The 23,369-nt window shown below is 42.7% G+C and overlaps 1 protein-coding gene across 1 annotated transcript in view; it reads left to right on the top strand.

Annotated features, from left to right (window-relative positions):
* PTPRT (protein tyrosine phosphatase receptor type T) overlaps positions 1 to 23,369 on the top strand; it is a 327,684-nt gene that overhangs the window by 186,678 nt on the left and 117,637 nt on the right. The window contains exon 10 of the mRNA XM_030463338.1: positions 23,065 to 23,266. Within this exon, the coding sequence (XP_030319198.1) occupies positions 23,065 to 23,266 (202 nt within the window). The remainder of the gene's footprint in view (positions 1 to 23,064; positions 23,267 to 23,369) is intronic.

Genomic DNA, 23,369 nt, shown 5'->3' with positions numbered 1-23,369 from the left:
CATCTATTTCTAGCTGCTTTACTGACAGATTTAAATAAAGACTGCAGACTTTGTGGACCTTGGAACAGCCTTTCTGGACCATGAGCTATTTCCTGCAGCTACAGCGATTTGTTAATAGTTGTCATGTGAAGAAAAGGTATTGATGAGCTCTGGTTCTCTGTGCTGCATGGAGATCTTGGTGTTTTCCTTTGTTACTCTGAGCTCCTCAGTGCTATGAGAAGAAGAATTACACCCAAGTGCCTGACATTTCTAATAAGGGAGGCATGGTAATAATATCTCTTTTTTTTTCTCCCAACAAATCTGAGATAAAGAGGAAGCCCTATTGAAGCTCTCCTGCCTGGCCAGAATCAAGATGTGTGGTTTAGCCATTTTTTTTTCTTGTCATTGCGTAAGTGTTTTAGCAGTTTTGCTCCTAAAGGGCTCCACGCACATCTCGGTGACCAAATAATTGCTGGGATTTTACACAGTGTTGTCTGAACACAGGAGCTGTGAAAATAATCCCTAAGGATAAACTGGAGGCACAAGATGCTTGTAGAAGCCTGGGATTAATCAATGAAGAATAAGATAAAAACCCAATCATGGTTATTCTGTGCTGGTAGACAATTCCAGTTGTGCTCAAGCTGAACATGCACCTGTGTTAGTTTGCAGTTTCACATAGGATTTTCAGTTTTGTCCCAAATTAGGTAAATACAGAGCTAAAATACTCTGCCTGTTGTTGCTGAGCTCAGCACTTCCCTTAAGTATGACAGGATTATTTATTTTATTTTTTTTTGTGAGAAATCCTTCTTCTTGGAGGATATTTATGGGACAGAGCAGGACAGCAGTGGGTTTACACTCTTGCCAGTCTGTGTGTAGGTGGTTAAGAGAAAGTGCTTAGTTTTTGCTGACCTGTGTTATTTGCCTGTTTGCAGGTTGACTCCTGGAAAAGAGGAGCTGAATTGCCATCTAGTCAGGAGATTTCACAAGTCTATTACAGGTTTTTTTCTGAACATCCATGCTATTTCAGTGTAGAGGAGGAAACTAACAGAAACTCCTGACCAGAGGCATTAATGTACTGTGCTGATCTCCTTAGGAGCCCTTGCTGCATGTCTGTACAGCAAGCTGCTGGGATGCTGTCCCTGGGCACTCAGGTGTTTGTATCACTTGCAATGCATGTCTCTTACCTATCTCCCCAGATAAGCAAATTGAAAGAAAATAATTGCAAAAGCAATTAACAGCTTTAAATTAATCTTCATGCTCCTTGTTATCTCCTGGAAGAGGAAGGTGGCATTTCAGAAGATAGAGATGCATTTTGGTTTTCATCTACTTACCTTCAGAAAAGGTGGAAGCTCCTGGTGATAATGTTTCTTGGGCTTGACAGTAAAGGAGGACAGGTATGAATGTATGGGAAGAACACTTTCCTCTTCTTCATCTTCTGTCTTAAGGAGATGGAGGATTTGGGCAGTGTACTCCGATGTGGGAAGAACACTTTCCTCTTCTTCATCTCTCTTAAGGAGATGGAGGGTTTGGGCAGTGTACTCTGATGTGGTTAGTACAGCTTTTAGCAACACGTCAGTCTCTCAATTTACTGTTTACAAATATTTCTGCATATAAACTCCTGATTAGAAATATTGCCAGCAGCTAAATACACTGCAATCTGGTGCAACCCATTCAGCTATGTCTGCCCCTCAGAGAACCATCATTTTGTTGAAGAAGGTGACAGAGCTCTTGTCTAAGGTGGCACTTGTATTTTCTACTTCTTGCCATTTCAAGCAGATATATCCCTGGATTTAAAAGTAGAGGAAGCTACACTGCCTTCTGCTCAGCAGCTTTTCCTTTTCACACTGAAGTCTTCAGAGAGAAATGTGCTTCAGTGAACTGGGACCCTTTTTAGGTGTCATTGCAATCTTCTACTCTTAGATGAAGCTTACCAGCCCAGAGCCTGCTGTGTAAAAGAGTCAATGTCACACATTTGAGGAAGGGACAAGAGGTGACCACCTAGGAGCTGATGCCTTCTTCTAAAAATCTGGAAACACAGTCGATGGTTAGATACAGTTTTGTAGCTCAAGAACCTGAATCTCTGTGCAGATGCCTGTGTGAAAACCTATTTAAATCTGACCTGAGTCTGACTTCCTGAGACATTTCTGGGTTTACCTCCTTAGAACAGATACGCTGTAACAAAAGCCTTGGCTATTGAGTTTTTGGGTCCATCTTCACGTGAGTTCTAAATACTTTTGATGATAGATTTCTCTAATAACAGTAGACTTGGAGTCTGATTGTTGCTGTTGCTTGGCTATCAGCTAAACCAGTCTTTTCTTCCCTTTTTTTCTGATTTGTAGCTGGAACCTCTCCTTGCAAATGTTACCATGTCTTTAGCTTCTTTGGGGTATTAGGGACACTGCAAAGGGAAAATCTGTGCATGGAACCTTGTTCAGTACTCAGATGTCTTTAACAGAAGTGTTTCTAGCAGCCATGTCCTCAGTTCATTGATTTTTTTCAATATGATAGTAAAATAAAAGTAGTTGTGCTTGAGAGTGAAAAAAGACTGAACAAAAAGCCCAGGAACCTGCCTCTATCTGAAACTAAGCAGGTCCTCAGTGCTTGAAGAGTGGAAAGAGTGCTCTCTCTGCAGATGAGTTTTGTGAGCAGCAGGTTATGCAGACATCAGAGACTAAAATAATGACTTTGTGTCAGAGTGTAGCTTGTGCTCTTATACTTACATTATGTCTCTTCCCACTCCGAGTACTCCTTGTACCCTACTTCTACCTTGATAGCCATATCTGGAATGTAAATGCTTAGCTGTATCCTAATTATAGGAGCACTGTTTCTTATTTTGGGAGGTACCCTGAGGTTAGGATGACATGCTGAATGAATGCAAAGTGGTACTTTTTTTCTAAAGAGCTTCTAAAGGGTAATTCTGGCTTGTCTTGCTTCTGTTAACGTTGTTGGCATTTTGGGGTCAGGCTGTTTCCATGATGGATGTGTTTTCACATCTTGACTTGTACAATGCTGTCCTGAGCACGCAGTGATTAGATCTGTCTCACCATTCCCATTCTAATGGGAAGGAATATTCTGAATATTTGTATCTGCAGAATGCAAGTCATGAATGGTTCCTCCCTATGGGTCTGCTTGTGAGAGTCACATAGCCCCTGTGTATCAGGTGGACATCCTTTGAGAATGTAGATGCAACTGTGAGAAATCTTTGTGTAAATTAATAGCTCTGGAGTGAGTAGAGCTGTCTTGTTCATGGACATTTCAGCTTCATGTTGTCAGAAGTAAAAACTGAAGTTGTTGGCCCTAGCCAACCCCAGTGCTCTGCAACCGTGTCCTCTGTTTCCCTGTGTCATCTACTGATCAGATTGGGTTTGAGTGACTCAGTTCAAAGAAACAGGGTTTGAAAAAAGACTCATGGGTCAGATTTGGCCTGCAAAGCCACCATGAGTGAGAAGACTTGGACCCAGTTTGGCATTTAAAGGGAATTTGTAAAACTGGCATCTGGAGCAGTAAGGGTTTCTGCAAAATGACCACCTGGCACAAACAGCCCAACTCCTTATATCAGCTGAAATTTTGGTTCAGTATTTTCCTTCCCAACTTCATGCATTTTTTTATTAAATTCAAGCCATTAAAAAGGAAAGCCTGCAATACATTTATAATTTTTAAAAATTGCTTAAAAATAGGATCATAATTAGATCAGCAGGAGGCAATATTTCACAAATTTATTGCACCATAAAAACTAACAGAAACTTGATGCAATAATCAAAGTGTTCGGGTCTGTTTTAAGTTATGCTAGTTTTCTCCAGAAATGCCCCATAAAATTTTATTTTATTTTTAGAGCTTTAATTAGCTAAGTAGGTAAACTAAAATAAATTTGAGGTTTGGACACATCAGAGGGGAAGAAAAGACAATATAAATGTTCATTCTAATCCTTATTTATTTCAAGAGTAATTATTTCCTTTGATGCTAAATCACCTTTTCTTCTTCTCAGTCAAACCATGAATTTTCTCACTGCTAACAAAACCTTGAGATTTTATTCCCAACACTTTGGCCTTGTCATTCAGCTTTATTAAACTGGCAGTTTGTTTGAACACTTCAGTTACTCATTAAATTTTACATTTTCTCTAGCTGTATTAATCACTGCTTTTTACGAACTGGGAATGTAAATGATCCCTTTGCCATCTACGCCGGGTGATAATTTGCCTTTCTAAGAGGCTTCTCAGTGTTTCATGCAGTTTTCCTGCTCGTGTAATAAGTGGCTTTTTTTTTTTCCCCCTTCACTTGTAAGATTTAGATTGGATCCTGCTTTTTACTATTGTTTTCCACAGAGCAATTCCCCCCAAAAGCCAGATTTTCAGACATTCCTGGTTATGCACTCCTCTGGTATTAAACCACATCTATGCAAATGGCAAAATGCAAATTTGGGAGCTGGTTCAGCTGAGCCACTCGATGGCTTGGGGAAAGTAAATTGCTTTTATCAAATCCTTGGGTGTTCAGAACGTGTTCACATTAATGGAAACTTGTGAAAGGTTTGCTTGCTGAGAACCAGTAGCTTGCACACCTGCCCAGCATGCTGCACACGTAGCCTGCTCCTGGAGATTAAACCTCTGAGAAATGTTCTTCCACTCTGACAACAGTAACAGCAGCAAATCCAGCAGGTAAATCCAGTGCACTTTTCTGGTGGTGGTTTACACTGTGTTCCTCACAACAAATTTTCTCATAACTGTGAATTCTTGGTAGTGAGGAGCTCCAGAAGAAATGGGTTTATTGTCTCAAGAGCCAGGAAGGGGTATTTAGTGTTCCAGCAGCTGTCTCAGGGGTTTGGTGGTGGTACAAGCACCCAGGAATCTTGCTCATTGCCACAGCTGAGGGGAAGAAGGGCAGAAATACTTGTCTTGCTCACCAGCATCATGTCCATCTGGTCCTACTTGGACTGGAGTCAAATCCTGGTGTTTGTAGCCCCTGGCATTGTCCCTGTAGCTCTGGCTGTAGGGAACCTTCCACTTAAAAGGAGATGGACCATTTAGTTTAGGAAATATTGGCATGTTTTTGTGTCCCAGGCATTCTCTAAGACTGTTGTAATGTCTCCAGTTTGGGTTTGTCGTTGAGGATTCAAATCTTAAGTCAGGGAAACACCAAAATGAAAGTTTTGAGCTTCCCCATGGAGCAATGGGTTTCCCTTGGCCTGTGGTTAGAAAACACCAATATTTCTGGGATCTGAGACCTCTGTATTTGAGACCTACACTCAAATGTGCTCTGTTCAGATTTCCTCTCTGTTCCTCAGAGCTTAGACCTGTACAGCAAAAGCTCCTCAAATTTCCCACAAGGACAAAGACAACTGATGAGGGGTCCTGGAACTCCCCAAAGCTGTCAAATGATTTGGTCTCATTGCTTGGGGGGCTCAGGGAGATTAAGAATGACCAGACTGCTTGTGTTAGTTTAAAAGAGAGGAGAGGCTTCTCTCGAAGTGCCCAAGGACTGAGTTATCTCAGAGAAGTGTTGTGACCAATTGGTTTTGTCTTGCTGGGAGATCATGAGCTGAAGAAATAGGTGCCCAGCAGGACTGGGGGCTGATTCCTCTGTGAGCAGAAGGAGTTGCACCCAGCAGCCTCTGTGTGTGTGTGTGTGTGTGTGTGTGTGTAAAATATATCAAAACACACTTAGACTGCTGTGTCTTTAGGCAACGTCTTTCATGCAAATCGTGGTGCTTTTTTTCAATAAATTACCCTTAATTTGAATCAATAAAAAAATCTGCCTTTCCATTACTGTCTGATGACTCTCTCCAGCTCTCTAGTGAATTCATGAATCTGTCTCACTTTCAAGCCTCCAAATTATTTTAATAAGGAACAAGGAGAAGCAGTATAAACTCAGGTTTTTGCAGACTTTTCAGAACCAGGTGTCTACACTCCAATTTTGCCACATTTTGATGCTCTCCTACTCACGTTTTATACTTAGGAGCCTGGGCTGAGCCACATTCAAATTTATATTCTCATTATTGCTATTCAGAGTCTGAATGCTTGTTGGTAAAAGGCACTAATATTCCAGTAAGTCCAGGAACAGCTGAAAAGTCTATTTAAATTACATTTTGTAGCAAGCTCAAAATTCCAGTGTTAGGATCTTTTTCCTTCTTTTTTTTTTTATTTCTGGTTAAGTTTAGGCAGCAGCCACCTGAAGGTGTTTTCCTTACCCTTTATGTATGACTAAACATAATGTTTCTGTAATTCTCTTTTCAGACCTTTTGCCTCATGCTTGGTTTGGAGGACTCACATAAGTGGTCTGGAAAATCTTGAAATTGGGCTAGAAGAACCTGGCACAAAATAGTGTTCACGGGTTTGATAGGTCCAATAACAAACAATTATTTTTATGCTTTTTTGAGGCTGAACCACTATAAGCTTTGGGGCTGAAGCCATTAATCACTTGAGACTACCAGAAAATACAGGCCTACATTAATAAAGAGCTTTTTTGTTGGGGTTACAGCAACTGAAACTTGACCACAAACAGCCATACCTTGTCTGATGTTGTCATTTAGATTTTTGAAGCCTTTTTTTTTGTGACTCCTACAGGAACATGTACATACTCTACTTATTTTTCAGTTCTAGAAATCTCTGGACTACTTCCTGCCCCTGATTTTTTATTTTTTCCTGTGTGTGCAAACACTGCTATCCTGGCTGGCTTTTTTTTTTTTTTTTTTTTTTTTTTTTTTTTTTTTTTTTGTAGTTAATTCTATAATAGCCTGCAGAGTGCCAGGCATCCAGAGAGAGAAATAAAACAAGATGTTAGGATGTGGAAAGTGTACTCTGGATGGATGGATGGATGGAGGAGAGGGTGGAATTAGAGCAATCTGCTGTATGAATCACTGTGACTAAGCCTCTTTACGTACTTGCCTGATGTTGCAAAAGGTTGGATTCAGAGCCTGAGGGGTTTCTTGCTCCCCTTGCCCTTCTGCAGTTATCTTGCAGCGTGGGAGGCATGGCTGAGGGTTGGAGTGTTTGAAAATATGGGACAGTGTGGGAGAGAGTGCTGAAAGAAAAGCTGTAAAGAGGGCGAAAATATTTTCATCTTCATCAGAGCAAATACTGTTTCTTGTTATCACAGACCTCTAATCTCCCTGTATAATTGAAACCTAATGAAGTACATTTTGAAAAGTGCCTGAGCCTTTCAAGTTTACTTTTATTCTCGGATTTCCAGCATGCCAAGTTTTAAGTCTCCATCTGTGGCAATTAACCTCATTTACCTCCTCACCATCAGAAGTGAAAACCTCCAGGCTTCCTCTGGTTGCTCAGTGAGGTGCTGCTGCTCTGTCACCCCCTCCAGCTCCCTGTCCAGCCAGGGACACAGCAGTGGTGTTGGTGACATGGCTTTTCCTGGCACTATGTGACAGCACCAGCAAGAAGCCAAGTTGATTTCTTCCATCTCTGCCCCTGCAAAATATTTCAGGTTTTGTGGGTGAGAAGGGGAGGGAGACAACTGCACCAAATAGGACAGACCTAAGGCACATTCTCACTGGTGCTCATGGAGAGCAGGAAAGGTCCTTGCCAAGGTGGAGGGATCTAGCAGGGGGAACCAAAGTGCTGATGTTCAGTTTTTGTAGAGATTTGGCTTATTTATTAATCATAGAATCATAGAATTGGCTGGGTTGGAAGGGACCTCAGAGATCATCGAGTCCAACCCTTTTACCACCATTGCGGTTGCTAGACCATGGCACTGAGTGCCACATCCAGTCTCTTTTTAAACATCTCTATAATAATCCACTACTTCCCTGGGCAGCCCATTCCAATGCCTGATCACCCTCTCCATAAAGAAATTCTTTCTAATATCTAACCTAAACTTCCCCTGGCACAACTTAAGACCCTGCCCTCTTGTCTTGTTGAAAGTCGTCTGGCAAAAGAGACCAACGTCCACCCGATTACAACCTCCTTTCAGGGAGTTGTAGACAGCAATGAGGTCTCCCCTGAGCCTCCTCTTCTTCAGGCTGAACAGCCCCAGCTCTCTCAGCCTCTCCTCATAGGGTCTGTGCTCGAGTCCCTTCACCAGCCTGGTTGCCCTCCTTTGGACCTGCTCCAGGACCTCGATATCCTTCCTGAACTGGGGGGCCCAGAACTGGACACAGTACTCGAGGTGAAAGGGATGGAGGAAGCAGGGATAGAGCCAGTCAGACTCAGCTGAAAGCTTGGTGCTGATTTTACAGCTCATTAGTGAAAGGCAGAGAAGCAGCAGAGCTGGATTATCCTAAAGGGGGAACTGGAACAACAAATTAGACAATTTAAATTTTTTCTTGTGAGGCTCTCTTAACTAGGATGCCTTTTAATGGAACCTAAACCAATCCAAAGAATCTTTGGAGCATCAAGAGAAATGTGGTGATGAAACACAGGGGTGGAGTGAAGACTGCTCAGAATATCACTGCTAGTGCCTAGAATAAAGAGAAGGAGATTGATCCAATCTAATGGGTTATCCAGTGATTGCAATTTCTGGGTGACTATATTCCTACAGATGAAGTAAAAGAAAACTCTAGCAGACCATTAAAAAAGGCAACAAAAGTGTGGCTTTTTTTCACTGTAGTTTCTTTTCTGGTACTCAAAAGTAGGCATATCATAGAATCATAGAATTGGCTGGGTTGGAAGGGACCTCAGAGATCATCGAGTCCAACCCTTGAACCACCGTTGCGGTTGCTAGACCATGGCACTCAGTGCCACATCCAGTCTTTTTTTAAATATCTCCAGGGACGGAGAATCCACCACTTCAGTGGGCAGCCCATTCCAATGCCTGATCACTCTTTCCGTAAAGAAATTCTTTCTAATATCTAACCTAAACTTCCCCTGGCACAACTTAAGTCCATGCCCTCTTGTCTTGTTGAAAGTTGTTTGGTAAAAGAGCCCAACCCCCACCTGGCTACACCCTCCTTTCAGGGAGTTGTAGAGAGTGATGAGGTCTCCCCTGAGCCGCCTCTTCTTTAGGCTGAACAACCCCAGTTCTCTCAGCCTCTCCTCGTAGGGTCTATGCTCGAGTCCCTTCACCAGCCTGGTTGCCCTTCTTTGGACCTGCTCCAGAACCTCGATATCCTTCCTGAACTGGGGGGCCCAGAACTGGACACAGTACTCAAGGTGTGGCCTCACGAGGGCTGAGTACAGGGGCAGAATCACTTCCTTGGACCTGCTGGCAATGCTGTTCCGGATACAGGCCAGGATGCCATTGGCTTTCTTGGCCACCTGGGCACACTGCTGGCTCATGTTCAGCTTCTTGTCGATCCAGACTCCCAGGTCCTTTTCTGCCTGGCTGCTCTCCAACCACTCTGTCCCCCGCCTGTAGCGCTGCATGGGGTTGTTGTGGCCAAAGTGCAGGACCCGGCACTTGGCCGTGTTAAACCTCATCCCGTTGGAATCAGCCCAACTCTCCAGTCTGTCCAGGTCCCTCTGCATATGTACTGGAGTTCAGCAAGTTCAGCAGGAGTTTTACAAAATATTTTAAAAAAGCAATAGAAGTTGGTTTTGTGTGAACTGGAAGTTGATTACAGGACCATAGAAATAGAAGAGAGGTACCTAGAGGTCTTAACAGTTCACTTTTCATGTGGTATCCTCAATGTGCCTTTAGAAAACAAAGTAATACAGAGGAGTAAAAAGAAACCCTTACAATGTAAAATATACTGTAGTGCACATAATCTGGTTATTTCTGTGCTGGTCAGTGTTTGAGTGAATGCCCTTGTGTTCTCAAATTGAATAAAAACATGGAGAGAAGGGTCTAAAGCTGGCTTTAGTTTGTCCTTTTTGCAAACAAAATGAATCGGCCTCTTCTTCAGGTGCCTTTACTGATGAATTTCCCAGACTTGCCTGGTTGAACACCCATCCCTCTCTTTTGCTTAGCAGTTAGGTTTGAAGAAAGCAAGATTTCAGTGTCTGTGAAAGCAAACAGCTTTGGCATTCACTCTGCTCAAGTTTCTTCCTGTCACCAGGAAGAGCCAGGAATGGAGATTACACCAAGCTTCAGAGTACACCCAGGCTCTTGGGTTGGTTCCCTGGGAATGGGTGAGTGAGAAAACAGCTCTCAGGAGAACCAGGGTGATGTCTAGGGGGAAAAGAGAAGTATTGGGGCGTTGTGTGATGATTTTTCTGTTGATTATCTTGTGCAGAAAAGTTCCTGCCCAGGGAAAGCAGTTGCAAACAGAACATCATGTAGAGAAGGAGGGGTCATGGGACAATTTTTTTCCACAATTTTTTTTTAGTGAGCACTTGATGTCTGGGCCTTATCCTCTGAGCAAGCCTATCTGGCCAGTTCTTCCCAGTGTCCTGGGCACAGGGTGAGTGATGTCCCCAGTGCTACTGCAGCACTAGGAGGAGCTGGGAAGAAACATTGCTTCAGCTTTGGACTTTTGAATGTATTTTCTCCATTTAGGCTACTGACTGTTTTTTTGCTCTCTGCAAAGAGTATTTAGTTGCTCAATGAGACGTATCTCGCTTTCAGCTAATGGATAGCTGAGATACCTTTGTGTGGGAAGTCGCTTTAAAAAACAATTGAAATGTTTTAATGGTATTTTATAGTAGGAATTTTAACTTGCTTTCTATGCCATACATTTTACAGCCTCTGGCTTTTGTGAAAATACAGCTCAGGTGAATGACCCAGAAAACTTATTGCAGCAAGCCTGATTGGAAATGACCTCTTCTGCAATAATAAGAGGTTTTTATTCATATAGTAACTAATGTATCTACAAAAGCTGTATCCCAGTTATTTGCTATAAAGCAGTTGTGTCCTAAGGAACAAGGAATGTTGTTTTTCCAAGGTGATGGAGGATTTCCAGCTCTTTCCTGACTTTGGACTCTCCCCAGGACATTAGGAAATCAGGCCCAGGATTTATTCAAGAGGAAACCAGTAACAGTGACTTTATTCAGCAGAAGTCGTAAACAGTCTGTGCACAAATGAAAGCCCTCTGGGTGTAAACACTGTGAAGTCTCTTTAAAGGCCTTGATATATCAGGCACAGGATTCGTTCTTTCTGATGAAATGTCTTGATTAGGGTGGAAAGCAAAATCAGAGTGTAAAGTCATATATGCCCCTGAGTGACAAAGGGAGCATGAACTTTCCAGCAGGGGTGGGGAGAAAGAGGATGTTGTGTGATGATTAGGAGTTTGTGGCTTTAGGGGAATTGAATAACTTTTTCACATCAAAACAGAGGACAAATCCTTTAAGGTTTAGGTGATCCGAGATGTATAGAGTTGAAATGTAGAAAGATTGTCAGAAAAGATTTCTGGGACTGAGGAGTGGTGGGCTGTTTAACCCACAGGGTCACCTTCTGCAGTACTGGGAGACAGGATTTATGCTGCCATGGCAGCAGGTGGCATGTCCCTGTCCCCTCTCCAGGATGATTCTGTGGACCTGCCTGGTCAGCCCACCCATGCTGGAGCTCTCCTGGCTGCTTCACATCCACATCTTGCAGCTGTGGGGTCACATCCCAGCCAGGTGAGGACAGATGCCTCAGCCCCAGTGATGTTACTTTTTGTTCCTGAAGCTGCAGAGCTTCCTAACACTCTCCCTGGCATGGGGATCATGAACTACTCAACTCAGAGGTGTTCCTGGTTTGGGTCCTCCCTCCATTTCAGACTTTGCATCAAGGGGAGAGGATGTATTTCCAGCATCATCCTGCTGTGGTACCAACCCTACCAGGGCCCATCCTCCCTTACTATATTTCCATAACTAGGAGATGGGTCTTTGTCTTTTTATCATGCTGTTATAGCAAGATCAGGCCAGCAGATGAACTCTTCAGATTACAGCTACATGAAGAGCTAGGTAATAATATTCATGAGAACTTCAACTTTGTCTACCTTAGCAAAGCAACTCAGGAAAACATGTTCCCTCTTGCTATAAATACTAATGTGCAAGACAGGGTCTTAACCACTAAATTCCAGGCCAATGTTTTGCATATAAAAATTTGTTTTCTTCAGTCTGTTACCTTGCTTCAAAACTAACCATTTTTCTGCTAGAATATTGCAGAAGAAACTTGGCTTTTTTGCTGGCTGAAGCAGTTAAGGTGAATTTATTTGCTATTACTTGGAACATTAAAAACAAGGCTTTTACACTGGCTTTGAGAAGAACTTCTGGCCCTCTTATTTATGGCAGGTGTGCATTAATGGGGGAGCTGGGTTGTCTTCCCTTCTCTTTTGAAAGGCTGAATTGGACTTGCAGCAGTTATCAAAATCTGTGCAGCTGGCCAGCTTGTATTTTGGGGAATTATGCTAGACAGGAAGGGTGGAGGTATTAATTTAAAAAATAGAAAAATGGGTCTGGAAATTGCATAGTTTATTTCCATCCTTTGCTTACTCCGTACAGCTGCTTTTAAATCTTTCTGGGGAGAAAGATTTAAAAGTGGGACAACTTGAGAGCATGGCATGAGAGAGACAGCTGTAAAAACTGCAGTCAAAGTTGTTTTAACACACAATGCCAAAAAAAGAGTTGTGCCTTCCATTGTAATGCATTCTGCCTTTCTGGCAGGCTGTGGCAAACTCAGCCTATGAGGAGCCCTGTGAAATACAGGCAATCAGATTATTTGATGATTAGCAGAGCATGACAACTCTTCTGCATTTTATCCATCAGTCTCTGGTGTTTGAGGTCTTTTCAGTGGGTCTGAAAACTGACAGATTTGGGGAAAAAAAAGGAGGACCAGAAAAATCAGCAAATGAAAGTAAGGTTTGGTTTAGGGATGCACGTGTGAAGAGGAAAGGCCAAATGTTTGGTTTCTGGATTGTGTCAGAGCTGATTAACAAACGAGTTCTCATCTGTAGTGCTCTGTGATACTTTCATTGAAGATGTATTTTTAATTTTTTTGTGAGTTCTCACAGTTTGTCTTAGGGTAAGAACAGAGCTCTGGACTTGATTCATTATCCTCTGCTTTTGAGATGAGCATGTTAGACATGCACTTAAAATTCTCTTAGCAGTAAAGGGATCTAAATGGGTCTTCAGGTGGTTTGCTGGGCTGAGGTGTTTCCAGTTGGTGTGGAGTAGAAATTCTCCTCCCTGGTGGGAATATCTTACTGCTGTGTATTCAGGTGTGTGTCCAGGCTTCTTATAATATTTGTTCCTTATGAGTATCAAGGCTTTTGAAAGCTTTCCCACATGGCCTGGTGTGGGGTTCAAGCTGTGATCTGACCAGACCATTGCAATTTTTTTCTCCTATGTTAGTTGTCATCTGTCCACTGCAGAGCTGCTCATTTTGTGGAAGCTGGGGTTACCTGATCTGAATTAGCTGCTTAGGCAACTTCTCTGCTTCCCATGTGAGAACCTGTTTCAGTAAGTTGATGAAAGAAGTGAATGTTTGAGTTTTGTTTTATGATAGAAATTGAAAGGGTTGCTCCCCACGTGTGTCTCCACCTCGGCGTGTGGTCAGGGCAGGTTGGGGTGGAAGCAGAACATGGAACTTCTGCTCTCCTCAGTCTACATCTAGGAAGATTTATTTTGTTGCATTGCCCATAGATATCAGGTTGGTTTGATTGTACTGGGAGAGCTCACTTCAAGCAGCCAGGGGCAATACAGTCCTTAGAAAAGCCCAGCACACACCAGGTGGAGGGGCAACACACAGGGATTGGGCCTCTCTCCTTTGCCTCCAAGAAAACAAACACCTCTGATAATACACATGGAAAAGAAGATTCCTTATGTTCTTGTTTTACTTTTCACATCCAAGTGAGACTTGTGCTGGAATGTGAAGTTGGAGGTGAGTTATCCAAAATATTTTCATGCTGAGATGTAAAACACGGATCTGAGTCCTTCGCCTCTGACACTTCCAGCTTGGAACTTGAAATTGTGTACAGCCCAAACCCAGGGTCCTGGATGTTTATGGGTTACACACTGCTTGGGATCAGCCTCAGAAATGGAAGTGACAAGTGTTAGCAGGTGGAGGATGTTGTGAACTGAGGTGGGGACTGTGCCAGTTTACGTGTGGCTGAGAAGCTGGAGCAGTATCTCTATAGCAGGAGGAATAAATTACTTAAAATTATCCGAAACAACAATTATGGTTCACCTTTGGAAAGAAAAAGGGAAGATCTTAAATAGTCTGCTGAAACTGCAGTTTTGCCAAGATTAAATGTAAAATTAATAACAGAAGGCAAAGCTTTCTGCAGACAAATCTGTATAACAGAAGTGTGGGCTCTGTCCCAAAGAATGTGACTGCTCTTTGCTGTTGGGTTTCAGCTGACAGTGATGCTTCTTTGGACACATCCAGGGCTCTCCACTGATACCTGACTCCTTTATCTCAGCACTCTCAGGAGTTCCATAATTATTTCCAGCTTTGGAAAATCACTCTTTGCCTGTAACAAACTTCTTTCTCATCCATTCTTGAAGGTTTGTGTTGACCCTGTTCTGAGATGGAAGCAAGTGGCATAGGAAAGCCCAGAGAGAAGTTCTGTTCTCTATGGTCTGGAGGTGCTTGGCAGACAGAACCAGAGCCTGGCAGTGAAGGAGATGTTCTGCTTTGTGGTAGGGTGTGAATGCACCAGTGCTGGGCTCTGAGCTGCTCTCATGCTACACTAAATAGGACATAAGCACCAGAAAGTCAGCTTGTTCACCCCTGAGCCTGCCTGGTTGTCTTCTGGTTAAATAAAGGGCATCCTAATTTGAGAGGATTATGTAGCTGGGGAATCATAGAATGGTTTGTGTTGCAAGAGATCTTAAAGATCACCTAGTTCCAACCCCCCTGCCATGGGCAGGGACACCTCCCACCAGCCCAGGGTGCTCCAAGCCCCATCCAACCTGGGCTGGAACACTGCCAGGGATGGGGCAGCCACAGCTTCTCTGGGCAACATGGGCCAGGGGCTCAGCACCCTCACAGTGAATTTCTTCCTAATGTCTCACCTAAATCCCACCTCTTCCAGTTTAAAGCCGTTCAACTTTATCCTATGGCTACAGGACCTTATATAAGGTTCCTCCCCAGCTTTTCTGGAGCCTTTTTGGGTACTGGAAGGCTGCTCTAATAGCAAACACTCTCCAGTGAAGAGGTTTTCAAGATGAGGGCCCTTTTAAAAAAGGAAGCCAATAAAGCTGTGACTGATCTGCAGATTTCATTTTCTGGGATGCCAGGAACTTTATTTTTTCCCATTTCAGTGGTTTTGGTGGCAGGCCTGGCTGTGGGCTCCTCTCCCAGCCCTGGTGTGGGATGTGACTGCAGCTCTGGGGCTGTTCTGGTCTGGTGGGCAGGCTGCCCCCCTTGTCATCTGCTTGCTGAGCAGCACCAGAGGAGGTGACACCTGTGACAGCCACCAGGGATCCTTATTCCCAGTGCCCCTTCTGCAGGCAGACCACCCCCCTCATGCCCCTGCGTGCAGAGTGATATGATGAGAACCAAGGGAGAGAAAAAATTCTTCTAAGTCTTGTTTCAGAAGACAGGAGTGAAGGCAAAACCCAGCAATGAGTCAGGAAAAAGCTTCCTTTTCTTCTGGCTCAGTAAAGTGAGAAACAATGGTCAGAGGGTCCCTGCAGCCCCAGCTTCTGACCCTGGCACAGTCACACATCGTGGCCGTGTGATCTCCCTGGTTCCAGCCCCTTCGTTGTCCATGGCAAGAGGCTGTTTCAGTCCTGAGACATTGCTGAGTGAAAAGGAGGAAAAAAACCCAATATGTATAATGTGGTTACCTGTCAGCTCCAAAATATCCCTAGAGGCTGAGTTCTGGGTATTGTGTGAGGGGTATGGAGAGGCAGGATGGGGTGTTTTTATAAAGAGAGGGACATAAAACACTGGTGGGAATGTTGGGGATAATGGATTTATTGGTTTCAAATGCCTTCCTCAAACTGCTATGCAGGCTGTCAGTAAAATGGAAAATAGATATAAGGTTGCATAATGTATCTACAAAGTAGTGTTTGATTTAATAGCAGTACTTACCATTTGCATTCAAACGGGCTGCAATTTCTAAAATCAGAGGGAAAGCTGAAAGTCCTAATGTTTGATGGTGAATATGGTTGGAGAGAGGAAAATTCCACTCGCTGTGCTTGATTTAATTCTCTATGACAAAAGATATAAGATAAAATGGCATGTATACTGGGATCAATTGCTGTGGAAGGAAACATATGAGCATATTTTTTTGCCTTGACTGGCAAGCTCTCAATCCTGAGACATTAGAGTTTGCTGCCCTCAGTTTTAAGGTTATGAACACATGAAATCCTGACAGCTCAGTTATTTGTCAGTGTGAAAGCTTACTCAGATGTATCAAATGCATGGGAAGGCTAAACGGATACATCAGCCATCATTTGAGCAGCCTATTCTTTCTCGTTAATTTATTTATCTAAGAGGATTAAAGAGAATCTGAACAGCCATCTAGGGTTCCCAGAGGATTCTAGTAGTGGAGGGTGAGAAGGACCATTACAATGAAGTGATGAGATCTTTATCACAATTTGTTCTTGTATTAAGCTGGGGGCCTCGTGATCATGACATAATACATCCTTGCAATGGAATATCTAAGCCTGGAGGGTAATTTATCACATCACTAGATGGTCTGTTTCACTCTTTAATTACCACATTTTAAATATGTGCTGTTTTTTCAGCAGTTTAGGTTTTTTTAACCTCCAGTTCTTCACTAAACTTACTGCTATTTTTATTTAACAAAGCTCATGACTAAGGTTTCCATTTCTCCACCATGCAAAGATGGAATAAAATCTACCAAACTTTTGTTGCTGTCTGAATTTGCTAAGTATGGGGCAGTGATTCAGGGTGCTCCTGCTCACTGGATCCAGGGCAACTTCTGGGATTAGGGGCAAATCACTGAGTGTGAATTCAGCTTCTTGAGCAGCTTGGGAAATTTTTGTGGAGTTTCATGCTCTGGTCCATGGCTGATACTCAGACTGAGCAGACACATCCAAGCTATGCCTGATGAAGCTGTATAGTAGTGTATTCCAGTATCACAGCCTCCTTTTGCTTGTGTGGACACAGTGACCTACATACCTGTGGGACATGGGAAAATCCACAAGGGGTGAAGGTGTTTTCATTATTATTATTTTCTCTTATTACTTTAGTTTTTCTCACCTGAAGGAATATTTGCAGTGGGAAATAGCTTTGTGCTTCCTAATTTAGTTAAAACCTCTGCTGTGGTACTGGTCTTTCCTTTCATGATGAAAGTTTTATAAGTTGGAATAGAATTTTTAGAGTCACAGATGATGACAGTTAGCAAACCATTCACGTTTCCCTAGAAAATTGTGTTAAATTGGGCTGTGTGAAGGAGAGAAGAGCTGTGCTTATGCTCGCACTATTACATCTTCTTCTTTGTGGTTTTTAGTGTAGTTTTTGCTCAGTGATTTCAAGGAGTTAATGCTCTGAACTTTTAAAATGAGTTAAAAAGAGAGGAGAGGTGGAAGAAGAGGGGATGCTCCTGGTTAACAGGGACAGAGAGTTCAGTGATGTAGATTGGATGTCTGCTTAAATATTAAGGAGTGAACTTTCTATCCTATCTCTTCCACTGATCTATTTTTATTTTATTCTCCATGTTCTGTCACAGCAGTGCTATATCACTGATCACTTGGACTCTAAATATATAAAGCCTTGTTTTGTAGTTTCCTACAAACTTGAACTTGTCCTGTTGACGTGTTTTACAGCTTATAAAGAATTAGGACTCATAGCCAAGTTTTGCACAATGTACCAGGAATTTGAATCCTATGTGTATCTCCTGAGTAAAGCATTCCTGTCCTCAGTGTTTCATCCCTCCTATTCTGGTGGCAATGTGGCTATTCTTTATCCTCCTGAGTTCCTGTGCCATCTGACTAATGACTTCCTGCTTAATTCAAATTTACTGCTATTTTTACTTCACCTTAAGAATCATTTCATTAACTCAGTCAAGGTAGTTCCAAGGAAGATTTAAAATTTATTAACATATATTTATTGGGTTTGCTGTATTTTAGCCTGCACCTGTGTTTGCTGTGCTTAGAACCATAGCACTGTTGGCCTCAGTTTTTTTGAGGGAACTGTCAAGCTGCCTGAGAGCCAATGTATAAACTCTACTTTACATACACAAACTCTGGACAACCATTCCAGCTTCCAAAGGAAGAGCAACTGATGACAGGTGCCTGCTGTGCAGGAGCTGGTTAAAGGAACACTGAGTTTCAGTTGTGTAGGAAATTGCCTCATCTTTGTATTTACATTTATTCTGCATTGAGATAAAAACAAACATTTTCAGTATTTTCAGAGTGAAAATCTTGAATATATTTTTGAGTATTTTCTTGTTTGCTTTCTTAGTAGGTTTTTAAACATTTGAATTTGTTATTGTTTCTTTTTTACAGCATTCAGAAGTGTTATATGACGTGGCTTGTCATTAAAATAGATGATTTTAAAATAATTTAGAACAGCTGCTTTCTAGTGGTTGAGTCATCTTATTTTCTAGATTAGAATCTTTTGTTTGTTTTGTGATGAAATGGTTTGACACTTGGAACAAGAAATGAAGATACACTCTCAGCATACCAACGAGAAGAGCAGGTGGGGTTTTTCAACGTCCTTCTTGCTCTGGGAGAGTTCTGTATTTCTTCTCCACTTGTTTCTTGTGCACTTAGAAACTACTCCAGAGTTGGAAATTTCCATTTTCTTCTTGAAAGTTTCAGCGTCTGATTCCCTAAAATTTCTTTTGCTGGAGAACTTTCAGTTCAAATCAGTTAAGGAGAATAGTCCTGACTTCTTCCTGTCTTACAGGAACCCAACATGCAAGTGATGTATGACAGTGTCTTTTCTTTTTGTGAACTGCTCTGACACAGAGACACTCAAACACACAGACACGTATTGTGTAGAACTTTTCAGACATTCCAGTGGGGAAATACCAAAAACTTCTGTACACAGAGATGATCCTGGCTCAGGGAAACATTGCTGAGGTGGATGGGGAGCCCATGGCTGGAGCAGGGTGGGTGTGAGCCAGGGGACCCAGGTGCTGCTGGCAGGAGAAAATGGAGCTGAAGCTTTAACTGTGCTGGGAGATACAGAGATGATTGAAACAGAGCTCTTGGGTGTTAATCCACACTTTGGGGTAGTACTAATATCTAAAAGTCAGAATCTATCTCACTTGGAATAGAAAATTTATTTTTTTTTTTTTTGTCTCTCTGAGCTAGCAGACAGTTTGCCTTCTTTTACAGAGGGTTCTGTTTTCATGTCTCACCTGTGGTTTTGCTGTTTAACCATCAGAGCTCAAAAATTACTGAAATCCATAGAATCCCTCAATCAGAAAACTATGTGTGTAGAGGAGTGTAATAGCCCTTATTTTATAAATGGGAAAATGAAGACATGGAGAACACCAGCTCGTCATGGCCATGCTGACAGCCATCAGCAGAAGTGGGCACAGCCTGCAGGCTCCCCTGCTTGGGTCTTGCCAAACTTTGCTGGTTTCATTCAGAGCTTTACAGGTGGAAAGCAGAGAAAAAACTCAAGAGTAAATCTGATGGGAGCAATAAGCTGGTAACCAGCTGCATCTGCCCCTTAAATATTTCTGCTTATGGACTGGACGAAACTGGACCACAGCCTTGTCCTGCTGTTTGCCTGGTTTGTGTTGCATGCTCATTTATCAGAGTTAAATGTTGTGCTTGGGGGATCATAGGATCATAGAATTGGCTGGGTTGGAAGGGACCTCTGAGATCATCAAGTCCAACCCTTGATCCACTACCCAGTGGGCAGTTCCCAGCCCATGGCACTGAGTGCCACATCCAGTCTCTTTTGAAATATCTCCAGACACGGAGAATCCACTACTTCCCTGGGCAGCCCATTCCAATGGCTGATCACCCTCTCCATAAAGAAATTCTTTCTAATCTCCAACCTAAACCTCCCCTGGCACAACTTGAGACCCTGCCCTCTTGTCTTGCTGAGAGTTGCCTGGGAAAAGAGCCCAACCCCCCCCTGGCTCCAACCTCCTTTCAGGGAGTTGGAGAGAGTGATGAGGTCTCCCCTGAGCCTCCTCTTCTCCAGCCTCAACACCCCCAGTTCCCTCAGCCCTTCCTCACAGGACTTGTGCTGGATCCCTTCACAGCCTCCTTGCTCTTCTCTGGACCTGCTCCAGCACCTCAATCTCCTTCCTGAGCTGAGGGGCCCAGAACTGGACACAGGACTCGAGGTGTGGCCTCACCAGGGCTGAGCACAGGGGCAGAATCCCTTCCCTGGACCTGCTGGCCACGCTGTTCCTGAGCCAGCCCAGGATGCCATTGGCCTTCTTGGCCACCTGGGCACACTGCTGGCTCATGTTCAGCTTCTGCCAATCCAGACTCCCAGGTCCCTTTCTGCCACTCTGTCCCCAGCCTGGAGCTCCCCCCACGGGGTTGTTGTGGCCAAAGTGCAGGACCCGGCACTTGGAATGTTGAACCTCATCCCCTTGGGATCATCCCAACTCTCCAGTCTGTCCAGGTCCCTCTGCAGAGCCCTCCTGCCTTTCAGCTGATCAACAGTTCACCATAGCTTGGTGTCATCTGCAAATTTGCTGATGATGGACTCAATCCCCTCATCTAAATCATCTTTAAAGATATTGAACAGAGCTGGGCCCAATACTGATCCCTGGGAGACACCACTAGTGACCGGCCGCCATTTTGATGCAGCCCCGTTCAGCACCACTCTCTGGGCCCGGCCCTCCAGCCAGTTTCTAATGAGGATGAGGGCAACTTCCTAACAATATCCACACATCACCTGTTTTAACAAAACTTATAAATTTTGGGATAGAGAGTTATGCCATCCATCTCTTTTTACTGTAGTTTATGTATCTTTAAAAAAAAAAAAAAGTTTTAGAAAATACTGAAGTCTGATTTGAGTGAGCAGTCTCTCTGAAAGCTGAACCACACTACAATCTCAAGTTGAGGACTTTACCCTCCCTCAAGTCTAGTTTTCTCGTTTCCTGCTTCTTCTGAATTAATCCAAGTTGATTTAAGGCCACCTGGAAATAGTAGTCTTTGCTATCAAAAAAAAAAAAAAAAAAAAAAGACTGGTTTCTTGTTTTTAATTTAAATAGGGACCTTTTTTCCCTACTAAAAGCTTTTTTAGCTCTCTTTGCTCTAAGGGATAGTTTTTTTAATGAAGGAAAATAACTCTTTTTACAGTGACTTTAGAAGTGGTAAAAGTAGCTGAGTACTTTTATTTATATGGAGATCAAGAACAAATGCATCTTCCACATATATACAGCGTTCTGTATAATGTGCCTGGCCATAAATACCACTGATTTCATCCTGGCTACAACCTCTGAATGTGGTTTCCAATGGCCCAGCAGTTTTTTTTTTTTTCTTTCTTTCTTTTTTTGCTACTTCCCCTTGGGAATTTTATAGAATTGCTATTGCTCGAGCACCTCCTTTGCAAATGCAGCATTTAGATTTCTCCAGGTCATTCCTACCAAACACTCTTCTTTAGGGATTTGCCTAGGGCATTGACTGGGGCATGTCTCAATTTAAGGTCTTTGGGGCTCACTCTAACTCCAGTGATATTTTTATACAAATTCACTTGCCTTGAAGCACTAAGATGTAGTGAGAACTGTCAAAATATTGTCCCATGCCATCCTGCATTGCATGGTCCTCACCTTACCTGAGGAAAAGGAGTGAGTGTAAAGATTTCTCCTCTCTACTGTTAGTCTAAAAAAATTATTTATTAAGACTTGTGCTACAACCTCTTTTTTTCAGGTTTCTGGCAAGTAATAAAAATGTAAAACCAGGCTGTAAACCATGGAAAAATTAGTAAGCTTTCCATAAAATCACCTGCAAGCTGTATGATTATAGTTCCTTCAAGATCTGCTTTTGTAGTTTCTTGCTGCTCTATGGGTCTCGTGTTACTCATGGCCCTTCTTTGTTATTATGCCCTGTCTTGGGTGTCAGCTCTGTCTAAGTTGTTCTTTTTTGTCCAAATAATAGGATTCACCACTCACACCCTTCTCTCGTGTCAGTCACATCAGACTGTCTCTTGTTTATCCTGTTACCACTAAAATCCTTATTTTCAAACATTGTCTATTTTTTTTTTCTCCTCAAAGTGCAATATTTTCCCCCTGTCATAAAGCAAACGACTTAAAAATTTTCAAAAGCTCTTTCAGCAAAGCTGGGAATTAGATTCTTATGGAGTCCTTCATAAAAAATAGAAGACTTTGTGTATTAACATACATTGATTTATTCATAGTGTTTCCTTACAAATAAGAGAGGATCCCTGATATCAGGAAAGGTTAGGAGACCACTGGAGCACGTTATATTATATTGACAGCTCAGCTGAAATTGAGCTGCCTTTGGATTGAATTTGGAAGGCAGGCAAGGAATTGGCTGCTAAATAAGTCATGAGTTTTACTTGCAAGTGTCTGTATATCAACAGGGTTGCCATGGTTAAACATAATGAAGCTTGAGCAGAATTCCAAAGGTGTGTTTTCAGCCTACACTGTGTCAGCATCAGCACCAGGTGTAGTCAGGACCAGCTCTCCAAGTCTGCAACCCTCCTGACTTATTCTCTCAGGTGAAATCCAGGCACGGTACCACGTGTAAACCTGCAAACTGAGGTTAAACCAGAGGGAGGGAAATTATATCAGAAGCTGGCTTACAACCTCAGAGAAAGGAGAAGAGAATCTTTTGTCTCAAGATTTGATAATTGTTTTATTAAAACTTACATTTCAATTCAACATTTCATTCTGACATATTCTCTTTAGCAAGAGAATGGTTTCTCTTCCAAAACCGTTGCCATCAGTAAAAGATCCCATTGCTTTCAGTGGCCTTTTGAGAAAATCATTTGCCAGAAAGAAAAAGTGCTGGATAGGAAATGTATCTGTGTCTGCAGCAAAAGTTTTCATATGCTGTGAAGGATTGCATGGGAAATTCTCATGAAAATTCTGCCATTCGTGTTGTGTGCTCTGGTTTGGCCACAGAGGTTCTGACCCTTGGGAATAAAAAGCAGGTTTTTTGTATCTTTTGTTGTTAATCCACCCATGCTGAGGTTTTAGCAGAGAAAAGAAATGAGTTTTTTTTGTAAGTAAAGCTTTGGAAAAATGGTCATGTTTGCCAGGATCCAAATAGAGAACTGCTCACTAGAGACACTGAAATAATATCTGTCCTTGCATTTTCTATGTCAAGTCTCAAGAGATGGCAAAAGAGAGGAGCAGAGACAGCCCAGGTGCAGAGGGCCCCTTATCACCTTACTCTCCTTGTTCTTCATTTGCAGATTACATACAAGGCCGTTGGGTCTCTGGATCCCAGTGCTGACCTCTCCAGCCAAAGAGGGAAAGTCTTCAAGCTAAGGAATGAAACACATCACCTCTTTGTAGGATTATACCCAGGGACAACGTATTCATTCACCATCAAAGCCAGCACAGTCAAGGGCTTTGGGCCACCCATCACAACACGGATTGCAACTAAGATTTCAGGTACTGCTTTGGAGAAGAAGAAAAAAGAACTTTCTAGGGCTTTGTTCTTTAGACCCCCAGCTGGTGCATAAAACAAGAAACAGGTATTCATATACAAGTTTCA

This window comes from Calypte anna, chromosome 20, assembly GCF_003957555.1.
Source record: "Calypte anna isolate BGI_N300 chromosome 20, bCalAnn1_v1.p, whole genome shotgun sequence".
NCBI lineage: Eukaryota > Metazoa > Chordata > Aves > Apodiformes > Trochilidae > Calypte > Calypte anna.
The sequence above is the reverse complement of the archived record's forward strand: the minus strand, read 5'-3'. Positions and strand labels throughout refer to the sequence as shown.